Source organism: Colossoma macropomum, unplaced genomic scaffold (genome assembly GCF_904425465.1).
Source record: "Colossoma macropomum unplaced genomic scaffold, Colossoma_macropomum, whole genome shotgun sequence".
In the NCBI taxonomy this organism is placed as follows: domain Eukaryota; kingdom Metazoa; phylum Chordata; class Actinopteri; order Characiformes; family Serrasalmidae; genus Colossoma; species Colossoma macropomum.
Window position 1 is genome coordinate 15,297,651 of NW_023494788.1, and position 20,427 is coordinate 15,318,077.

Sequence of the window (20,427 nt, forward strand, 5' to 3'; positions counted from 1 at the left end):
TTTAGAATAGACTGTTCAGAGCGCGTCGCCTAATGAAATGAAACAAGTTAGGTAGGCGCGAATTGTCAGTTTCAATAATGCGAGCGCTCCTTAGTATTCAAAATAATTGCAACATAAACGAATTAGTCGATACCATTTGCCTCCCCGAGAAAAAATGGATTGTATTTAGCATCCACTGATGTCGAAAACATCTCCAGAACGTGGTGCACAGTTCTGCTGAAATTGAATTCAAGTCAATAACAGAGCAAGAGAGGAACGCGGCTTAAACAGGCTCGAGCTCCTTTTTCTGCTTTTCATTTAGTCAGATAATAATTGAGTTAAAACATAGCACGCAGGAGGGAAGTGGCTGCTGAAAGAGTGTTAATAATAATTGTGAAGGGAGTTAGGTGTTCAGTTACGCACGGGCCTGGGTGCGGGGCCTATAAGCCTACACGTGAAGCAGGTTCAGGTAAACAGCATGGTGACTTGAACCAGTCATGGGATGACAAGATCAAAGACATGAGATAATTCTGGTATGAATCAATGTTCATAATGGAGGACACAACTGACCAAACCTTTTGCAGTGAAGATCCTCCCATCCTCCAAACTAATGCTAATGCTGGAACAGGGACATGTAGACGCATAATAATAATCTCAATCAAGAGGAAGACTGTAGGCAAGCGTACGTGTTGTACACGAGGCCTGGCCTGCTATACACAAAATCAAAATATGGCTCAGTGTTGATAAAAGCCCAGCCTCAGATGTCCCCCCATTCTGTCTTACTGAGGATCCAACATGTTCTCCTCCTATTGAGACACACAGGAACGCTTATTATTGATATAGCCTAGAATTCACAAAATTGATTTTTATGCTTCCCCCTAGCCAGTTTGTGCTGCGGAGAAATATTTTTATTCGCGCGAAAGCTGAAATAAGTGCGTAATAAAACGATGATATATTAAATTCGTTTCCCCCGTGTTGAGGTTTTATTATGCGTCATTTTTCATTTTTATTGAATTGAAAGCGGAGGATCCTCCGCGTTGCTTGAGGCGCAGAAAGGTTAAATTATTTGTGCCAATCAGCCCGTGCATCACTGAAGGCCACAGAGGCTGCGCTACAGCCTTAGCCTTCACTTTACAGCCCATGGGCCAGCACATAGATCAGCGCAATCCACTTTCCTTTGATTTAACCGTCGCGTGCCAAGCGCAAAGGTTTCCCATATTTTAATGATTTCTTTATAGCAGCGCTTTAACCTCACTGTCAAAATTAGCTTTATTGATTAACCTTTATTTTCGGTCTTTGCTGTCACATTTAGTGCACACTTGTTTATGTACATAAGCATATAGAGCTCACCCATTCACGAAGAACACGTGCTCCTTTTTTTGTATATCTGAAATATAACAATAATTAACCGTTATTTTTACCATTCTGTGTCGTATTGTCGCTACAGTCCAATTCGTTATTGAATGGAGAACGTGTTTAAAAAAAAAACCTTCACACTGGGAAAAAAATCCGTAGCGGCCCCTTTAAGAGAAGGGCGCGGGCGGCCGAGCTGTGCGGGAGCCAATGAGCTGGCGCGCGAGGCAGTTTGGGCAGGAGGCGAGTCTCACCTGCAGAAAATCACTTCAGGAGGCGCGAGAACAGGACAGTCCTGCTTTCCGCAATTAACACGCGCAGACACAGCGAGCAGTTCACTTTAGACGTGCAGGCCGTGCTGAAGTGGCCATGCGCCTCGCCGCTGTGGTGCTGCGCAACACGCCGCCAGGTTTCTTCACGCCAACTTAGCAACTCATCACACGGATTTAACGGTCGGTGAAGAGTCCGGGGTTTTTCTCTCTTTTTTCAGGTGCTAACGAGGTTTTGAAAGCCGCTTCAGACGACATGCAAGAAGGTGGTGGATAATGTCAGCTGCACAGCTCGTCCTGGGTGTCTGACGGACGCTATGGATTTGCTCTGATTGCTGATTTCCTTTCCGATACGGCGTCGAATGGCTGCGACTCCCACTTCGAGGGCTGCGAACACTCCGCGGAAAACTGCCTGCTAGTCTACAGTGAGGATTTAACTGGAAGGCTGAAGGAGAGGAGTAAACAAACAAACAAACAAACACAAGAACAGCTCTGCGCTCGTGTTGCGCTGTATGGACAGAGAGCCGCGACCATGGAGCACACGGGCATCGAAGAGGTGAACCAAACGCACCAGCAGCACGAGCCCATCAGCTTCGGGATCGACCAGATCCTGAACAACACGGAGCAGCCGAGCAGCTGCATGGTGCCGAGTAGAGCCAGCGAGCCGGACTATCCGCTGGCCTCCGGCGTGTACGCCAACGGCTACAACGGCGTGTATAGCCCGGCCTGCTCCATGGCGCCGGGCCTGGCGGGCTCCTATAACGTCAACATGAACATGAACGTGAGCATGAACATGAACGTGAACGTGAGCTCGGGGAACGCAGGGGGAGTTATCCGCGTGCCCGCGCACAGGCCCATGCCCCCCGTGCACCATCAGCCACCCGCCGCCCATCCAGCGAGCATCGCGGCCGGACTGCCCACAGTGCCCACGGTGCCCAGCATGGGCAGCCCGTCCAGCTTCACCTTTCCCTGGATGGAGAGTAGCAGGAGGTTCGCCAAGGACAGACTCACTGGTGAGGGTTTGTTTTACTGAATTATTTATTTTTTCTTTTGAGGTCATGCTACACAAAGTGTGGTGTACACAGCAGAGAGGTGGAGGGAGTAATTCACACGAGTCTTGCAGAATTAAACAATGTGAGCGGATAACAGCACATTAAAATAAACATAATGACACTATAATAACGCAGTAATAAGTGTAACAACAAAGACAACAGTACAGGACAGCAATACTTATAATAATTCTAATGCTGCTACTGCTACTACCAATAATAATAATAATAATAATAATAATAATAATGACAATAGAAGTAGTAGCAGTGGTATTATTATTATTATTATTATTATTATTATTATTATTATATAACCTAACAATAATAGAATATTAATAATAATAGACAAAATAGGGGAAAAATAAATAAATTCATACAGGTTTCAAAAAATGGAAAAAGTGTAACTTGTGCCCAAATAATCGTTCTGAATGCACTTATAGTTATATTTAAGAAAACGATTATTATCCCATTCTGTCTGTTTCATGTAATTAAAGCGCTCATTTGATTTCACAGCACAACCTGTTCTGTTTAATTTTTGTCATTTTTTCTGTTTAAAAATACTGAACAGCACTTTGCCCACTTTCATAAACGTTAATGTTCTTATTCTGTTCCTCCATTTAAAATGGCCTTTGCTCAAAATCGGAGCATCCTTTTCCCTGTGACTTTTACCTGATTATCTGCATGGTGGTTGATGAGTTGTAGCCTGGAGCGGTCAGTATTTCACTCTGTCTGAATTAGGCCTGCTGCGCTGGCAGATTTTGCTCTGCAGATTATCTGCAGATTTATTTAAATATCGCGCTGATTAGCTGAAATGTTTCAGTACACACGGTTTACACTCCAGCTGAATTAGCCTAACCGGCTATAAGCACATAGACGACTGATAAGAGCAAAGGACGTTTGTTTTTTCTGAAAGAATAAATTAAAAATACAGTCAGAAACAGTGTTATAGTGCACAGTGACACTGCCTAGTAACAGGATATTTATAATGCGTTTATAATGCATTATATCAGACTCATCATACTGTAAATAATAAAATGAGAAAATCAAATCTCAGGTTCATTTTGATGGAGATGATATTTAATTACATCGTGCACTTTTCGTTTACATTACTTTTAAATTACCTATTTGTCCGGCCATCTTAACTCGATTATTAATCTGCCTAAATATTGCATAGCAAGATTTATAACTGATGTAAACGAGATACCAATGAAGAATTAGTAGCTTTGCCTCGGGTTTTAAGAACAACATTGAAACACAGGTTTCGATTTCTAAAGACGAGGCTACCAGCAGTGGAAATAAAACAGTAATGATAAGAATAATTGTTTATGAATATATGCTGATTAGAAATAACAGTGAAACTAAATACACCAGGATTAGAACATTTACAATAGAGCTAAAAGTAATTTGTATCTCTTTAGTGGGCCACAGTCTGCATTCGGCCAGCACGACTTCACCTCAGCAATGACGTCACCCATATTAAGATGAACATGGAGAGCAATATGGATTTCTCCACATTAAATATTCACAAAGCCGCTCTATTCTCATTCATTATTAAAATGAGAGAATGATATGTCAACTGGAAAAGCTCTTTTGTAAATATGCTTATCAATTTTACTCATAGTCACTTTGGGCCACTCGTTTAATATGTTTTATCTTGGCCGTGTGTTTGAATGGCTCTGCAGTTGCGCAATGGCACTTTGGCTTTTATCTCGACTGCGGTGTGTTGTGGAAAATGTTTTCTACAAGTTAATCATATAGTTTTGATTATTGTTATTATTAGCTGATTATTGTTTTTGAGGCTTGTAGATTTCTCATTTAGTCCTTTTTTTTTGTAATTGGTCACTACTAGGCTTCTCAGTCAGCCTATAAACACAACGACGTTTATATGTGGATTTCAAAACGTGGGGATTCTTAAAGGTTGATATAAGCGAGGCACATTCAGACCCAATGATACTTTCTTTCTTTCTATCTTTCTTTTTGTCTTTGTAAAAGAACTGCAGTAATACATTAAGAAACTATGTGATTATTGTAGTGCTGAATAATACTTTTATAAAAATGTATATCAGTTTCTTTTCAGTGTAATATTCTAATAATCTGGCCCTGTCTTATAGTCTGTAGACCTAATACTTCTGCCATATGCACACACACACACACACACACACGCATATGTATGTGTGTGTGTGTATATATATATATATATATATATATATATATATATATATGTATATATATATGCATATACATTAAAAATGTGTGTTCATTGATGGCGGAGAGGTGTATAGGAGATACAGGGCGTTGTTAGGGCAAAATAGTCCATAGAGAAAACATAATTTTTCAGATTTCTGAATATTGTACCATCATCAACACTACATATAAAAACTCATTAGACACATTTTGGTTCATATCATATATATATTATTTTAGAATATTCCTACAGATCTACAGATCTTTCCTTTGCCATCCAATCAGTCTCCAATTAAACCACACCTAGAGGGTGTTTTTCAGGATGCCAGAACTTGGTAGACCGTTTGTGTGTTTTCAGCAATGTGTTCTCCATCTGCTCCAGTCTCACGTCTGCATTTCCCATCAGGTGTTAGAGTAAAGGCCTGCAGTCTGAGACCTCATATTCACCACAGTCCAGTCATACCATCCCGGTCTGTGGAGGCTGAAACGCAACACCGCGCGCCTTTTTTGTTAATTGACTCCCCGGCAGTTTGCGAGTTTATTATGGCGTAGAAATGCATAAACAGATCAGTCTCTTTCCAGCCAATAAACAGAGGTGGTCTTAACCTCACAGCGTCCTTTATTCTTTCAGCCGTCGTTTACCGCACGGTGTTAACAGCCTAGATCATCAGATGAGCTTTAAACATCTTTAAAATAGACTCAGCACGAAAATGCGCAGTGCGAGGGGGCCAAGCATTCACACCGTAGCCACCTGCGCTATCACTTTCCGCTTTGTTCATACGCATCGGTTCTCCTCGCCACATTTCCATCAGCGGGCCCGGTGAATGTCTCTGTACTGATGGCCCCGTGGCTCTGGAGGCTGCAGCGCGGAGAGCGGAGGCGATATCCGTAAGCAGATAGCGCGGCGAGGGAGGAACAGGAGGGGAAATGAAATTGCATGTGGACGGCGCTCCGTCTGAAACGACAATAATAATCTTCCTCAGCCATAAATACAAATGCTGGTGAAGGGGAGAGCAGGCCGTGTAGTCATGGTGACACCGTCTGTAACGGGAGAAACGCTCAGCGCTCGCGGACGCTTTATGCTTCTTCCCCTCCCTGACAATTATTTTATTTGATTCGATATTTCAATTCCCTAGTCTGGGGGAAAATTTAAAAGCGCATTCTGTTTTGCCTCACCGAGCATAAATAGCGACAAATGCCCATGTTATATTTCAATATCCCCCCTCCGTTGGATCCATTATATGTATATTTATTAAATTGCTACAAAGGTAATATTCGCAGCGGGGAAGGCAGCCACTGTCGCATGAAGGTGGTATCATGTATAAATGATTTTATTGCTGTCCGCATATTCTCTGAGGCAGGGGCTGATTTTTTGATGTGCCCACGCTAAATTATATTACAGCGACATGTGATTTAGAACTGTCCCTGCTGGCTCGGGCGGAAAGGGCTCCAGTGAGGGCTTCTTGGTGACCTGATAGCAAGTCTTTGCCACCCAGACTTAAATTTTGGTAAAAATGGCTCCAGGTTTTGGAATTATGTTCAGATCAAACACATTAAGTTTAAAGGGGAATTCCATCGATTTTTTTTAAATGTCGTAAATGTGAACGCAAAATCACTCAGAGCGGATTGATGTGAAATGCGCTGCTCTAGATAAACATACCAGAATTGTTCACAGCGGTGGTGACAGGAACCAGACACCCAAAGCGTTGAATGCCTGAAAAGCTCCCTCACAGAAAGATATATATATATATATATATATATAATTTTTATTCATTTATGGCGGAGAGGTACACGCAGGGCGTTGTTAGGCAAAATAGTCCTTTTTTGACTATTTTACCATCATCAACATTACATATAAAATATATGAAGGCTCATGTAGATTCACTCCTCATTTTAAATACTAATTTAAATGGCTATATTTTTGTTGACCCCTGGTTCTTATCACCACCACTGTCAAAAAATCAGAGTGAGTAAGTTTCTCTACGTCAAACCACTCTGAATGACTTTGTTTTCATGTCAGTGTTTGAATTATGGATACATTTTGAAAAATCGGTGGAATTCAGCATTAAGATTAAAAAGTTTTATTTTTGAATGATCAAACTGCTTTTTATTATTTTTTTTTTGCTGACTATTTTTATATACTGTTTTCTGCACAAATTTAACCTTCCCTCAGTATAATAACACAGTACTCTCATTCTATTACGCACAGATTTACATTATAGGATTGATTGTATACTCTAACGTTTCTTAAAGAGTTGTTCAGAAAAGCAATGGTTATATAAATAGACCCGTAACAACTTAAAGAACCTCCTGAATGCATAAATTGTTCTTTGTTCTTCTCTGTGATGGAAGACCTGTTGTATATGGTTCCTTAAGGAACATTTAAAAATGGTTCTATATAGCATTTTATACAGTGCAGGTTCTGCTATTATGTTATAACGTTTTGTTTTATTTTGAGTGCTACACATAACTCTGTTTGCTAAAAGTACAGAATAAATATTACAGCGTTAAGATATTAAGTTAAGTTATCACCTTCCTTTGTGTTCTGCTGTTTATCAAAATTTGTTTGCTGTTTTCTGTTGTCTACTTTTGCAGACTGTTGCTGTTTTCAGTTCAGCCTCAGCTGCTACAGCACTATCATCTGAGTCCTCCTTCAGCCTAATAAGGCATTACTCTCATATCAGATTGATTATGTCATGACCTTGACAGCCTGTCACTCAAGCTCAATGCTTTAATTAAAAGCAATCAGGCGCAATTATGCACAGGAATGAAGAGACTGTGTCTTTAATCACATCACAGGCCTGTTGGCTTGCCTTTCCATTAAGGTGGACAGTGAACTAATGAGGACACTGTAATATTCTGATGGAAGTAAATGCGCAGTCGAGATGCACTAGTAGGCGCCAGTGAATAATGCAATTAAAGAAAGAATGATTTCATTCTTGTTTGCTTGTCTCTTTAGATTTAGAAAGAAGGCCAGATAGAAAATAAGTGGACACCTGACTCAATTTCTCATTATAACCAAAACAGATCCAATGTCTGCCCTCATGTCCTTCTCCTTAGTGTGACCAGCATTAACATGTGAAAGATCCCTGGCTGCCTAAAGGGGCGTGCATGCTGAACTTGTGTTACACAGGAGCGTGTCTGAATGCAGAGGATCCTTTAGTGTATCCATGAAAAGACTTTTACAGAAGTCCAACACGGTATTATTTGTACACTGGCTTGCCAGTGGGACCAAACCAGACACTCTATCTCTTTCCACATGGGCAACTCGCACTTTCAGGTCAGCTGGACTCAAGTTACTAAACCTTTGAGCTTTGTTTCAGGATGAAGGTCATCGTCTTGGTTTGTTCAAAAGATATTTCTCATTTTCACGCTACATCTGGATATGTCAGTTAGCGATATTAAATGGGCTCACGATATGGTTAACCTGTTGTTGCAGTCTCAGCAGGCTCCTCTGCAGATGTTTTGTTGAATGGTTGGATTCTGGTGTCAGATGTGGCAGTATATTTGAATGCTGTAAATCTGCTTCATGGAAATGCAATCAGTAGACAATTTTGTTCACTAATTTGAATAGGCAGTTTTCTCACATTGCTCCTGCATTGTAGGAAATTGTACAGAATCTATCACATCTTACTTTCACTTTTCTTTTAGAATAGATAATTCAGGAATTTGAAAGGGTACATGCAGAGTAAACACCATGTAGTCCGTCTGTACTGGGGAACAGTTTAACATATTGGAACATGTTTTGATGTGGATAGAGATATTATAAAAGTAAGCCATTATGGTAGATTACCAAGAACGTCAGTGGTTCTTGTCTGTTATGGTTTAAGGGAAAAGCTTTAAAAATTGCTACAGAACTTTTACATTATGTGAAGGTTCTTTAAACGTTAAGTATGTCTATCACCATTTCACCTTTTACAAAAATCACAAATGACTCTTCTAGAGATACAGGCCACAGAACTGTACACAAAGTCTTTGGTTCCTGAGAAAATTATATTTAAAATCTATTCAAGTGGACAGAAGGCATTTATTTGCTCAGAAAAACCCTCGTTTTTAGAATTAATACAATAACATTGTTACTATAAGTGGTGATTTTATTTCAACATGTTAGTTTAACCATTTCCAGACCTCTCCTCAAGGAAGCCCAGTATTATTTGTAGTTATCAACCAACACCTTGTTTGGCTTGTCAGTCCTTCATTAAATTAAATCAGCTGTGCAGGAGATGGAATTTAAAAATCCATATGATGGCTGGAGCACACAGAGAAGTCAGGAACCAAACCGGCAGTCTTTTAACTAGCTCACAAGATATCAACTACTCTTTCGAAAACATGGAATTTATGTTGCTTCTAGCTGTATTTGTAGTCTTTTTGTATTTATACTAGTGTTACAACATGTTTTTACTGGCAAAATGGTTTTAAACAGTTTAAGACTTTTGTACAGCACTGTATATGTTTATCAGCCACGACAAATTAATTAGTCTTCATTCCAAATAAGCATGTGATATTGTTTTACAATTTGTAAATAAATATTATTGCCTATTGTTTTTATATGACTGTTTAGGCCATTTAAAGGCCAGTTTTTCAAAAATTCAGCATAATTCAGCCATTGATATGTAAATAATGTGGTTTGATGTGAAACGGTTTACTATAAAAAATGCCAACTCAAAGTTTTTTGCAATGGTAGTGATAGAAATCAGGAGTCACAATGTCTATTATGCAAATACAGCCATTTTATTTCTTATCTGAAATGACCAGAGAACCTGCACATATTTTCTGATCTTTATATGTAATGTTATTAAGCATAAAAGTGGTAAATCTGAAAAAAAATCTTTGGATACTTTATTCATTTATTTATTTATTTATTTATGTATTTAGCCTGCATAAACCTCCCTGCCAAAAATATGTTTTAGGCCAAAAGCTTATTTCAAAACTATTGTAAAACAATGTCTCAGACATCAGGCAGCATGTTAGTAACATTTTCTTGTAATAACTTGAGGGAGCTGCTTTTTGTGCCGTTAAATGCTTTTGGGCATCTGGTTCCTATCACCACCACTGTGAACAATTCTCAGTAAATTTCTCTAGAAATGTTTCACATCAAACCACCTTGAATGACTTCGTTTAGAATTTAACCATTTAATAATGTAGGAATTAAAGTGGAATTCTCCTTTAATATGATTTGTTTTCACCAAATCAGCAGTAATTTGTATTTGCCTAAAATGATCATATCATATTAGTGCACAGGTAAGAAGAACAGCCTTTTCTTTGCATAGGTTCGCCCCCCCCCCCCCCCCCCCCCACCAAACCCACACACATACACATAACATGCATGCACATTGACACACATGCAGAATGGTGTGAACAAGACTCCAGGCTGAGATGTACTTAAGCTCATATCAGTTACCTCTATTGCTCCAGTGAGCAGCACTGACTGTGTGTGCTCCATCAGCCTTTAGCAGAGCAGACCTGCTCACGCCTGGTGATCTGCTGAAGTATCTGCAGAGCCTCACAGCCTCATGTGAGGGGAACACAGACTAGGCCCCCCCTCCAGCTCCACAAAGCTATTAGCTGAGTACCATTAGAAATAGCCTGACCAAAAATGCTAATGTGGCTAACAGTGAACTGAAGCCGACCACTGAATAACATGATGTCATTTACATTAAGGCTAATTGGTGTCTGTTCATTTTCATTTATTGTTAGCAACATTAGTGCCTTTATGTGAAACTTGCTTCTTCCTAGTGGAGAATTTTGGGTGCTACAATAGCAGAAGGTACAAAATAATGCCACACAATTACTAGAAATGCCATATCAGTGTTGATGGGTATTGGTATCAGGCTAATATCAGCAGAAATGCTAGATTGGATATCGAAGGCAAAACTGGAACAAATCTGATCCAATCCTATAATAAACCTAGCCTGAAATAGTACACACACTGTGTGATGGGATGTTGTTAGCTGTGTGTTTCTTCCTGTGGGGTGTTTGAGTAGTTTCAGTACGATAGTCTGCCTTTAGATGCTCATCTTAAGTGAAGTGCTTCATGTTTAACAGTTATTAAAGGAGGAATGTCTGCCCAGTTTTGGCTGATACCCAAAATTTCAATATACATATCAGAAAAGAAAAAAATGGCATTGTGCTATTAATTAATATTAATTAATAATTACACATACTACACATATTTAAACACACAATGTAGAGCAGAGCTGCCAAAAGTGTGGCCTATGGGCCAAAGCTGAGCCCGTGAGGACATTTGATTTGGCCCTCAAGAGAAGTATTTCGTAACAAGATCAAACATTCTTAAACTTTGTTGATCTTTTTTTATTTGTATATTATTTTGTCTTGCCAAAAAATCAAAAGACACCAGTGACCACTTAAAACATCTGCGATAGACCTCTTTATCCTTTTGTCAAATGCTTAAGGGGTAGATTTAATTTTATATTTTGAAACTGCCAATAACTTAAGTGCTCAAGCTTAAACATAGGCTGTAAAACTCAATTTACAATTAAGATTTTTTTTCACTTTTATGTGAGCATTTCTTTGAAGATAAAGAAGGTAGTTCACTTACGTTAAGACCACAATTTGTTTAAAAATTCACTTAAGATGGTTTATATAACAACTGCAAAAAAAATGCAACATATTAACCTAAAGTAAGTTCCCTGCTTAACATTAAAACTTGGAGATCATTGATCATAATAAGTTAACAGAGGAATAATCTGTTTTTTTACGCTTGTTAACATACAACTAATTAGTAACTTCACTCATATTGTGCAGGTTTTCTATAATATTAGTGCCAAAATGACAATATTATGCCAGGACTTTCTAATGGGGTGAATGAGGAGAGGAATATTCAGGTAAATGATTTCATATTTGTATACAAACAGGTCTTTGTTTTCAAAAAGAAAATAATATATAATAATTTGTGTTACTTTTATAAGACTTACAAACCAGGAAGGACTAAGCCAGTTGCTGTATTTGTTGTGCTTGAAAGTGAACATTACTGAAGTTACATAATATTATTACTGTATTTATGTGTTTGTTATTGGAGTGTCAGTGTGTGAAGGACTATAGCAGTTTTGTTTTTGATCTGTATGAACTCGGACTTCACTGTTAGTAAATGAATGTGTTCAGTGTCACTGTGTGAGTAATGTGATGAGGTCAGTGGTCACTCACAGGGTCTGTCTTGTTTCTGCAGCCGCGCTCTCTCCGTTCTCCGTAACGCGGCGGATCGGTCACCCGTACCAGAACCGCACGCCGCCCAAGCGGAAAAAGCCGCGCACCTCCTTCAGCCGCGTGCAGATCTGCGAGCTGGAGAAGCGCTTCCACCGGCAGAAGTATCTGGCGTCGGCGGAGCGCGCGACACTCGCAAAAGCGCTGAAGATGACGGACGCGCAGGTCAAGACCTGGTTCCAGAACAGGAGGACAAAATGGAGGTTAGAAACTCTTCTGTTCTTCAGCGCGGCTCTACTCATTACAGCAGCTTAGTGCATCAGCAGCCCAAACATAACATTGCTATCTATCTACTATCTATCTATCTATCTATCTATCTACTTATTTGTTAATATTACTAATTCAAATGTACTAACACATACTACAGACTGAAGAGTCTTTTGCCCAAAAATCTTCCCAGCATTCTTAGCAGTTTTGCTGGTTTCTGTTAATTACCTTTATTTCTCTAATTTAGGAATATAATTATCTTTGCAAAATATTATTTTTGTGTCATAGCATGATCTCCTGATGAATTCAACATAAAAGTAGAGCACTGACAGTTCAGGGGAAAACATTCATAATGATTGAGCTGTTTGAGAATGATTGAGTTAACCTGTGTGTGGACCACTGAACTTTAGAAAGTATCTATAACTCATATATAAAGTTGCTTAAGCTTAAACCTCGTACGTAACTTTATTTAATTTTTTAAGACAATAAGTTTGTATGATTTTGTAAGCAAAGTTAACAAATTTAAGTTTACAGTGTGAAGTCGAAAGACTGTAGATGTAGTGACCTCAATTCAAATCACTGTACGGTTTATTACTAGAATAAAAACAAATTTCTAGAGTATTTAGAGATATGATGACATTGTAAATTTGAATAGTAAATTTGAATTGTAAATTATAATATATGCAAATAATCTTTTCCATATCTTTGTTTTTATTTTTGTTAGAGAGTATTGGTTTTTTGCACTAAATAAAAGTGTAAATATTATGCCTCTGTTTAGTGGTTGGATATCTCTGTCTTAATGCAGGCTAGAACTAGTTTTATGGACAAGATCTGTGTGGTCTGCCTTTTAAACGAAGCTTAATTAAAGATAATGTGAAAGGAAAATATATAAATATAATACATAAACATCTATCAGTTTAAATGATTTTGAATATGTTTAAGTGGCAGTTTTCCTACAGTTTTTTTTTCTACTGAAAAGTCTCTGCATTTGTAGAGGGCTGTTCGGGTTTATAGTAATGACTGCTAATTTTATCAGCATCCGAAAACCCACTTGCTTGTCCAATATTCATAAGTACTTATAAATATTTTTTAATGGAGAAATCATGTTAGAATATACAACAGAGGTGATGTGAGGTTAGTTAGAGAACAAATGTAAAGTTTAGTTTTTTTATGTAAAAAACACAACAGATGGTTATGCAGTTTTACTTTAAATGGAATAATTATCATAAATATTTTTTTCTTCTTGTTCCATGGTTAGAATATTACACCTTGGAGATCATTAAGTCATTATATGTGATTTTGCTACATTTTACTACATCATTAAATCAGCTATGAATACATGCACACTTACTACACTGGTGTGGGTGTAAATACTACAGACTTTATGCACAGCCAGTGATCAACATCCCGGCTGTAGAGGCAACATCACAGCTAGCTTCACCAGGTGGCCTATCGCAGCTAGTGTGAGAGTTAGCATTGCTATTGGCTTGTCTTACTAAGCATTTTTGTGATGTATGTTAATATTACTGTTACATTTTTAATATTAAAAGAAATTCATAGCTTATCGCAATTATAACTTACAATCACTTTTTTCAAAAATAAGTAACTCCTACAACAGTACCAGTAGAGTAACGTTTGAATGAAGGAGCTCATAGCACTTTATTACATATAGTCCCATGCAAAGGTAAACTCTGGTGGCCCTGCACTTAATTTGCTATTAACTAACTAATAAGTTAAAGGAATGTTGTCCATTACCAGTTAATCAGCAGGGCAACTCCAAGACCCAGTGATGGTCATGAATCTGTAAATGAAATTGTCATTTCTTTGTTTACACTGTCTTTGGAATCAAACCCCTCCATGGGCTCCCCATGGTAGAAAGGCCATTCAGAGCAGCCCTGACCATACGCAGTAAAGTTGATTCACTCTAAAAATCACCAAAGTGCTGTTTTAAAATTTAATTTGATGCATGAAAACAGGCTTGCAGGACACAAATATAGCCTGTCGTGAGAACGATAAAGAACCAGAGCTTTTAGATTGCAGACATTTGTTAAAATTTGGGATCTATCAGCTTGATCTCCTGTTGGCAGTAAATGTTTGTATTTTTGCACCAAGCCAGCCCTCTAACTCAGCCAAGAGGGAGATTCATTGAAGAGGGCGTTGTGTGCCTCCTGGTAAAACAAACACTTTGGTTTTGCTTAGCTCTGCTAAATATTTTTTTTCCCCTTCATTTTCTTTGGACACCAATTTCCTTGACCAAGCAGAAGTGCCGCCGCTTTTAAAAGCTTGTGTCGAAACTTGCTTTCTAGTGCATTATGGAGCCCATAGGTCTGAATAATTGAGTGCATGTCCATCCTTTCTCTTTAATCCAATATACCTGTTGCTGTTGGCTCTTTCAGAACAAATGAGTGTGCAATCTAATTAAGGGCAGGCTTACTTACCTTGGTTTTTATCAGCGAGCTGCAGTGGGCAGGAGAGCTGCTGCTGAAGTTGATGTATTTATAATGAAGCTGAGTCATGGCCTTTAAGGAATTTAAATTGATTAAGGTCATTTTGATGTGTCAACTCAATAACATCTCCTTTTGTACTTCATTGACCCAAGAGCGGGACAAGCTGTTGGCTGCTTGAAATTAGTTGACAGTTTTTCTGAAAATATTTTGCGTCTCTTCGCTCTTCACTGGTGTTCATGAAGCATCCCACATAATTCACATTCACTGTGAAATACTTTGTTATTAATAGAACAATGACAAATACAAATACATGCAAATAAATAGAAATACAGTTGTATGCAAAGGTTTGGGCAACACTGATCAAATTATGTTGATTTTCTAAGTGAACTAAGTGAACACATCCTCTACAGATACCAAACTTATGCACATTTTAATGCACAATGACTGAGTTTAACATACTGGGGAGAAGTACAGCATAAAATGTGGCCTGTGCAAAAGTTACTGCACAATTCTAATGTCAATATGGCAGAAAATGCATTATTTGAGTTCACTGTAGAGGATGTGTTAACTTATTTTCACTTAGTAAATCAACAGAACATGTAATTTGGACAATGGTCTTCAAACTTGCATACAACTGTATAGATAAGTGAACTTTACTGGTGTAAATTCCAAAATGTAGGGCTTCTGCTTTTTTGATTCTGAAACTATCATATCCCTCTGGAAATATGAGAAGTTAAAGGACAGAAGCTCTTAATGGGGTGGACAATGTAATGATATTTTATCATTATCATGGTAAATTACATCACAATATGTTTTCCTGTGCATGTTATGGATATCGTCAGTACTTAAAGAACCCTGAACAGCTGCACAGTGCATTCCACGGAGAGCATAATTAGTCCTGTTAACTGGACTTTGTGTGAAATACTAAATAAAAATCAAACTCAGACTTTTTGATATTTTTTACTTGATAATTTATACTTTTGAAAAATGCAGCATTACTGGTTCCAACTTGTCAAATCTGAAAAAGCTAAATATCATCATACATGTCATGTATTGTGAAGATATCCTTAAGTATCATGATGGTATATTTTTGCCATATTGCTCACCCCCTTACAGAGAAGTCACATGTGAAGCATGCAAAAATACACATTAACTTGTACTTGTGAAAATGAAGGCACGTTATTATACATACGTGAAAAATAATAAGTGATGTGTGCAAAAAACACATCTTTATTCACATGTTAAATGCATGTGTTTTTCCCTGTAAGGGCCCGTAGCTGCTTACCTGATGAATTGTGTTACAGTGCCAAGGCCAAATATGCTTAGACCAAATGAGAAGCACCACAAATTTGCCTAGAGAACTATGACCTCTGTGTCTCCTCCCCATACTGGCAGGCGCTGCTGCCCTCACACTCAGCTGATAAACATTTTATATAAAATAATACTCATGTGCGTTTGAAACACTGAAAAGCTGCACATGAAATTAAGCAATTCGATAAATACAGCAAAACTAGTAATTAAGCACATATTAGTTTTGCTATATGTATCTAACCAGGTGAGAACAAAGCATGTATTTGTGTACCGTATGGGCAACAAGCCTGCCATCAGATGAGCAGTGAGCAATCACATTACAGTGATGCAGTTAGCTATAATGGGTGGTTAATGGGCGCTGGCATGGCAAGGAAGCTAAAAGGCTGGCATGGACGTTACAGTATTTTAGATCAGCAAGGCTGACCGCCTTTGACTAAGATTTACTAACAACTTATTCATGACATGCATCAATATTTACATTACATTACACTTTTCTTTGGTATCCTCTCACAGCAGGTAGTTTCTGGGAGAGACCTTCAGTTAGCTCTTTCCAGCTGTTGACAATGATCAGAAATGTTGTCAGTGTGCTCTTAACCCTGAACATGTTTTCAGTGGTCAAGTATATGGTCATACCTGGTCTGGTATAAATGAATTTCCAGTTAAAATGTTCCTATAAAAACAACCTCAAATAAGTACCAGATGGCACAGACTGCCTTCAGTACTTGTACAAACAGGATTTAAAACAAGCAAAAAAAATTATGCCACATGGTCCGTTGCAAATGCCTTCAGTACACACCTTCCATTGACTGATTCATTCATCATGGAGAGAGGACGTTTGGGTAATACTCTATAAATGGACTGCTTCTTTCTTAAATGGAGACATTATCGACTACTACAATAAGTCTACTCGTATAAACATTTCATTTTAAATAAATTTATTTTACATTTATTTCTTCAAAATCATTTTAGTTTGAAAGTTTCTAGGTGTTGGTGGTCCCTGTTTTTAATTGCGAGTATTGTCTCTACAAAAGCCATTGATAAAAAGAAACTTGCATATACCTTGTTCAAGTTCATTTAGTTTTAGCCAAGAGTTTTGCATTCTAGACTATTTATACTCCGAAATAAATTATTTTCATTAAATTTCTTTTTTTTTCAATGATATATATTGGTACGAGCGGGCTTTACACATTTATGAAACATCCATGTAATATTCTGATTAAAACCACCTTTATTAGATAAATAAAACATGTTTTCTATTATATGTCAGGTGGTACTCCTTTCAAAAACTTAAAAAAAAAACTTATAATTGTTGCAAAATGATATACAGTATTTTGGAATGAAACTTTTTAGTTATTAGCATTCTATAGTGATGGGCAATAATGTAACATCACGATACTGCACTATATTTTTATGACATATGACAAGTATCACAATATTATTATTGTTGTTTTTTTGGAAGTTTGATAATTGGAACAGACAAAAAGTGTCACTTATAAGAGCTGCTATCAAAAACTAGGAATACAAATACTATTATTGAACATTTCACATCTTGCACTGAACTAAATGCAATTAAACAGGCCTAATTCTACTTTCTTTGTAATCAAACATGCAGTTGGTCATTGTCCTTTAAGTACTGACAATATAAACATGCTCAGAAAAGCGTATTATGACATAATGTGTCATAATTTATCACAGTAACAATAATAATCAACATTTTGCCCACCCCAGCACCCCATTTTATTCAGGCAGCTAATTACATTTATATATTTTGGGTGGTTGATATGAATGTTCAGATGTAGAAATAAAACTCTCTTTTTTTTTTTACATTTTACAAATTACAAAACTTTAACTATCAGATGAGTATATGTTTATGACTTTAAAAAAAAATTAGTCTGCACACAAATTTTAAAGCTCCCAAAGGGTTTCTTGGTGCAACATTTTGGCCATTTCAGCTATCAGATGCTTTCTTCATCAAAATGTTGCACCAGTGAACAACATAGGAGCTTAATAAAAATAATATACTGACTTACCCTTTTTTCAATGTTTTGTGTTGTACACTCTACTATTTTGGGATGTGCTCACTGATCTACAATATTTTTTACTGTTTACTATATATTTCAGACATATCAGAGCTGCAGTTGAGTTATGAGGATTGTCAGCATTCAGAAACATGAAAAGCAAACCATCAAAATAGTCAAAAATCTTGAGATTTTCTCTTGACAGTGAGTCATGCTGCACTAAATGCAAAGTGACAGTATCGTCTTGTGTATTTAAACTAACCATTGCGATAAAGTTTGGTTTATTTCTTCCTTTTTTCTCTGCCCTCAGGAGACAGACGGCTGAGGAGCGAGAGGCGGAGAGGCAGCAGGCGAACCGCTTAATGCTTCAGCTCCAGCAGGAGGCTTTCCAGAAGACCCTGAGCCAACCCCTCCAGCCGGACCCTCTCTGCCTCCACAACTCGTCCCTCTACGCCCTGCAAAACTTACAGCCCTGGGCAGAGGACAACAAGGTGACCTCCGTCACCTCAGTCGCATCTGTGGTCTGACCCACGCCTGCCATTTGTGTTTGTTAATGAGAAAGGAAAAAGGATTTTATAGTCAGGGTGTAATAGGATTATGGGACAGCAGTTAGGGGGGGACATTTTGGGTGGATCTCAGCCACATTCATTTGGACTGGTTTCAAGAGCCTTTATTCTAAGCCATAAGTTTAAAAAAAAACATATTTATTTTGTGAAACTCTAGCAGAGAATCTCACCTCATGCAGTCCCGATCTTTGTGTTCTTTTCCAGTCACACACATATATATACATGGAAAGAATTTAGGCTTTATTTTCAATGATGGTGTGGATTCAGCTTCCTCTTTGTAATGAGATAATGCTGGCTGGGAAGAAATGTGGGGGAGGTCAGTGACAAATGAGTATGTTGGGCATTTCTTCATTCCCAAATGGACTGTAACAGAAAAAAAAACAAAACAAACACACTCCTTTTGCTGATAAATATTGTTGTTCCCACCTGAATCCGGTCATTTGTTTCATCCCTCACCCTCCGTTTTCACTCCTCTTCCTTCAGCTGCCTGTCTAACAGAGGGCGGGACCGCGTTGTCCCTTCCGACCCGAAACCCCGCGGAGCTGTATGATGAATTTCACCCATCAAGACGGCTGCTTGTCTACGTGCTGTTTGGCATCGGCCAGACCGACGCAGCCAGTGACTCGTTTGTTCTTGTTGTTTTGCTTTGAACTCTGTAAGATGTGTTTGTGATGCATGTTGACCGCGTCTCCTGCGCGTACACAGGGACTGAAGACTTTTGTCGGTTTTGTCCAGCTGGAGTCCTCCTTCTTCACCTGAACTTTGCAAGCAATTACGGACGCGCTCCCTATGTATTCCTTCATGACATGACATTTAAAGCCGTTTTATATTAAACATGATTGTGACTTCTAACAAAAATCATATTGCATCTTGCTTTCTTATAACACTGTGTCCCAGTCAGAACATTCATTATCTGTCCAGTCACACGTCGGAGACCAACGATACAGTTCTTTTGTAGCTGTTTCCTTTGTCAGTGCATTGTTTGTAGCTAGAAGGCTTTCAATGAGGTGGGTATAAAAACCTGATATGTCAGGGTGTTTTGTTGCTCTTGACCTATGCCCATCCAGACACTGGAGGCGTGTAAACAAGCGTTATCATCTCAGTAAAATAGAGTTGAGTCAAAACAAAAAAATGTTCTCTCTGGATGCCGCAGCACAGCACTATCAGGGTTAATCTCCAGCGCAGGGGTGTAGATGCACGGCTCTGTTCTCTGCACTAAATGAGCCTTCACACTCCTCAGTACACATGGCTGCCTCTCCCAGGAAACGCCGAAGAAGTAAACTGATTAGAGCGGTGTGTGTTGTGCAGCCCCTGGCCCCACCAGAGAATCCACAGCAGCATAAATCACGGGCTGTGGTTTGAGTTGAAAAACATGCCAGTTTTTAATTGAAATATTCACAGGACTAGACTGACCCAGCCTTCTGTTCTTCTCCTAATCTAAACTCTTCAAATTCTAGGCTTAATTTTTAGTTATTAATCTTAACTTAAGGCTCATTATCCATTAAGTACTATGAATTATGCAGTAAACTACTATGCCAGTGAAAAGCTATGTAGTTATGAGAGTGATGAAGGGTCCTAAGGGGTATAGATTCACACACAAATGGGTCTTGATACTTTTTTGTTATTAGCCTTTTTTTCAATCAGTTTTCCTTAGTTCCCATGAGAGTTGAAGCTTCTGGTCTATTTTAAAAGTCTTTTTTTGTGATTAAACATAATTTATAAGAATACTAATATATTAATGTATGCTCACTGTTAAAAGAAAACAAAGTTTTTTTTTATGTCAAGTTCCTTGAAATGCTAAAATGTGATGGGTTTTAGGAAAC

The 20,427-nt window shown here is 38.3% G+C and overlaps 1 protein-coding gene across 2 annotated transcripts; it reads left to right on the top strand.

The window, feature by feature from the left end:
• Positions 1–1,623: 1,623 nt before the first annotated feature.
• On the top strand, positions 1,624–19,455 carry tlx2 (T cell leukemia homeobox 2). Of its 2 annotated transcripts, XM_036567830.1 has the most exons (4): positions 1,624–2,386; positions 2,426–2,620; positions 12,021–12,258; positions 18,349–19,455. In XM_036567830.1, exons 1-4 carry the CDS (start codon positions 2,134–2,136, stop codon positions 18,563–18,565), a joined length of 903 nt encoding a protein of 300 aa, XP_036423723.1. In that variant the 5' UTR covers positions 1,624–2,133; the 3' UTR covers positions 18,566–19,455. The 2 variants fall into 2 exon arrangements, with proteins under 2 accessions (XP_036423723.1, XP_036423722.1); XM_036567829.1 differs by having other exon boundaries at positions 1,624–2,614.
• Positions 19,456–20,427: the final 972 nt, after the last annotated feature.

What these genes read in the sequence shown, in the direction of transcription:
- tlx2 (XM_036567829.1), top strand. Translation starts at nt 2,134, where the DNA reads ATGGAGCACACGGGCATCGAAGAGGTGAACCAAACGCACCAGCAGCAC. An exon ending in CGCCAAGGACAGACTCACTG is followed by an intron (nt 2,615 to 12,020) that starts GTGAGGGTTTGT and finishes TTGTTTCTGCAG; the next exon opens with CCGCGCTCTCTCCGTTCTCC. An exon ending in AACAGGAGGACAAAATGGAG is followed by an intron (nt 12,259 to 18,348) that starts GTTAGAAACTCT and finishes CTCTGCCCTCAG; the next exon opens with GAGACAGACGGCTGAGGAGC.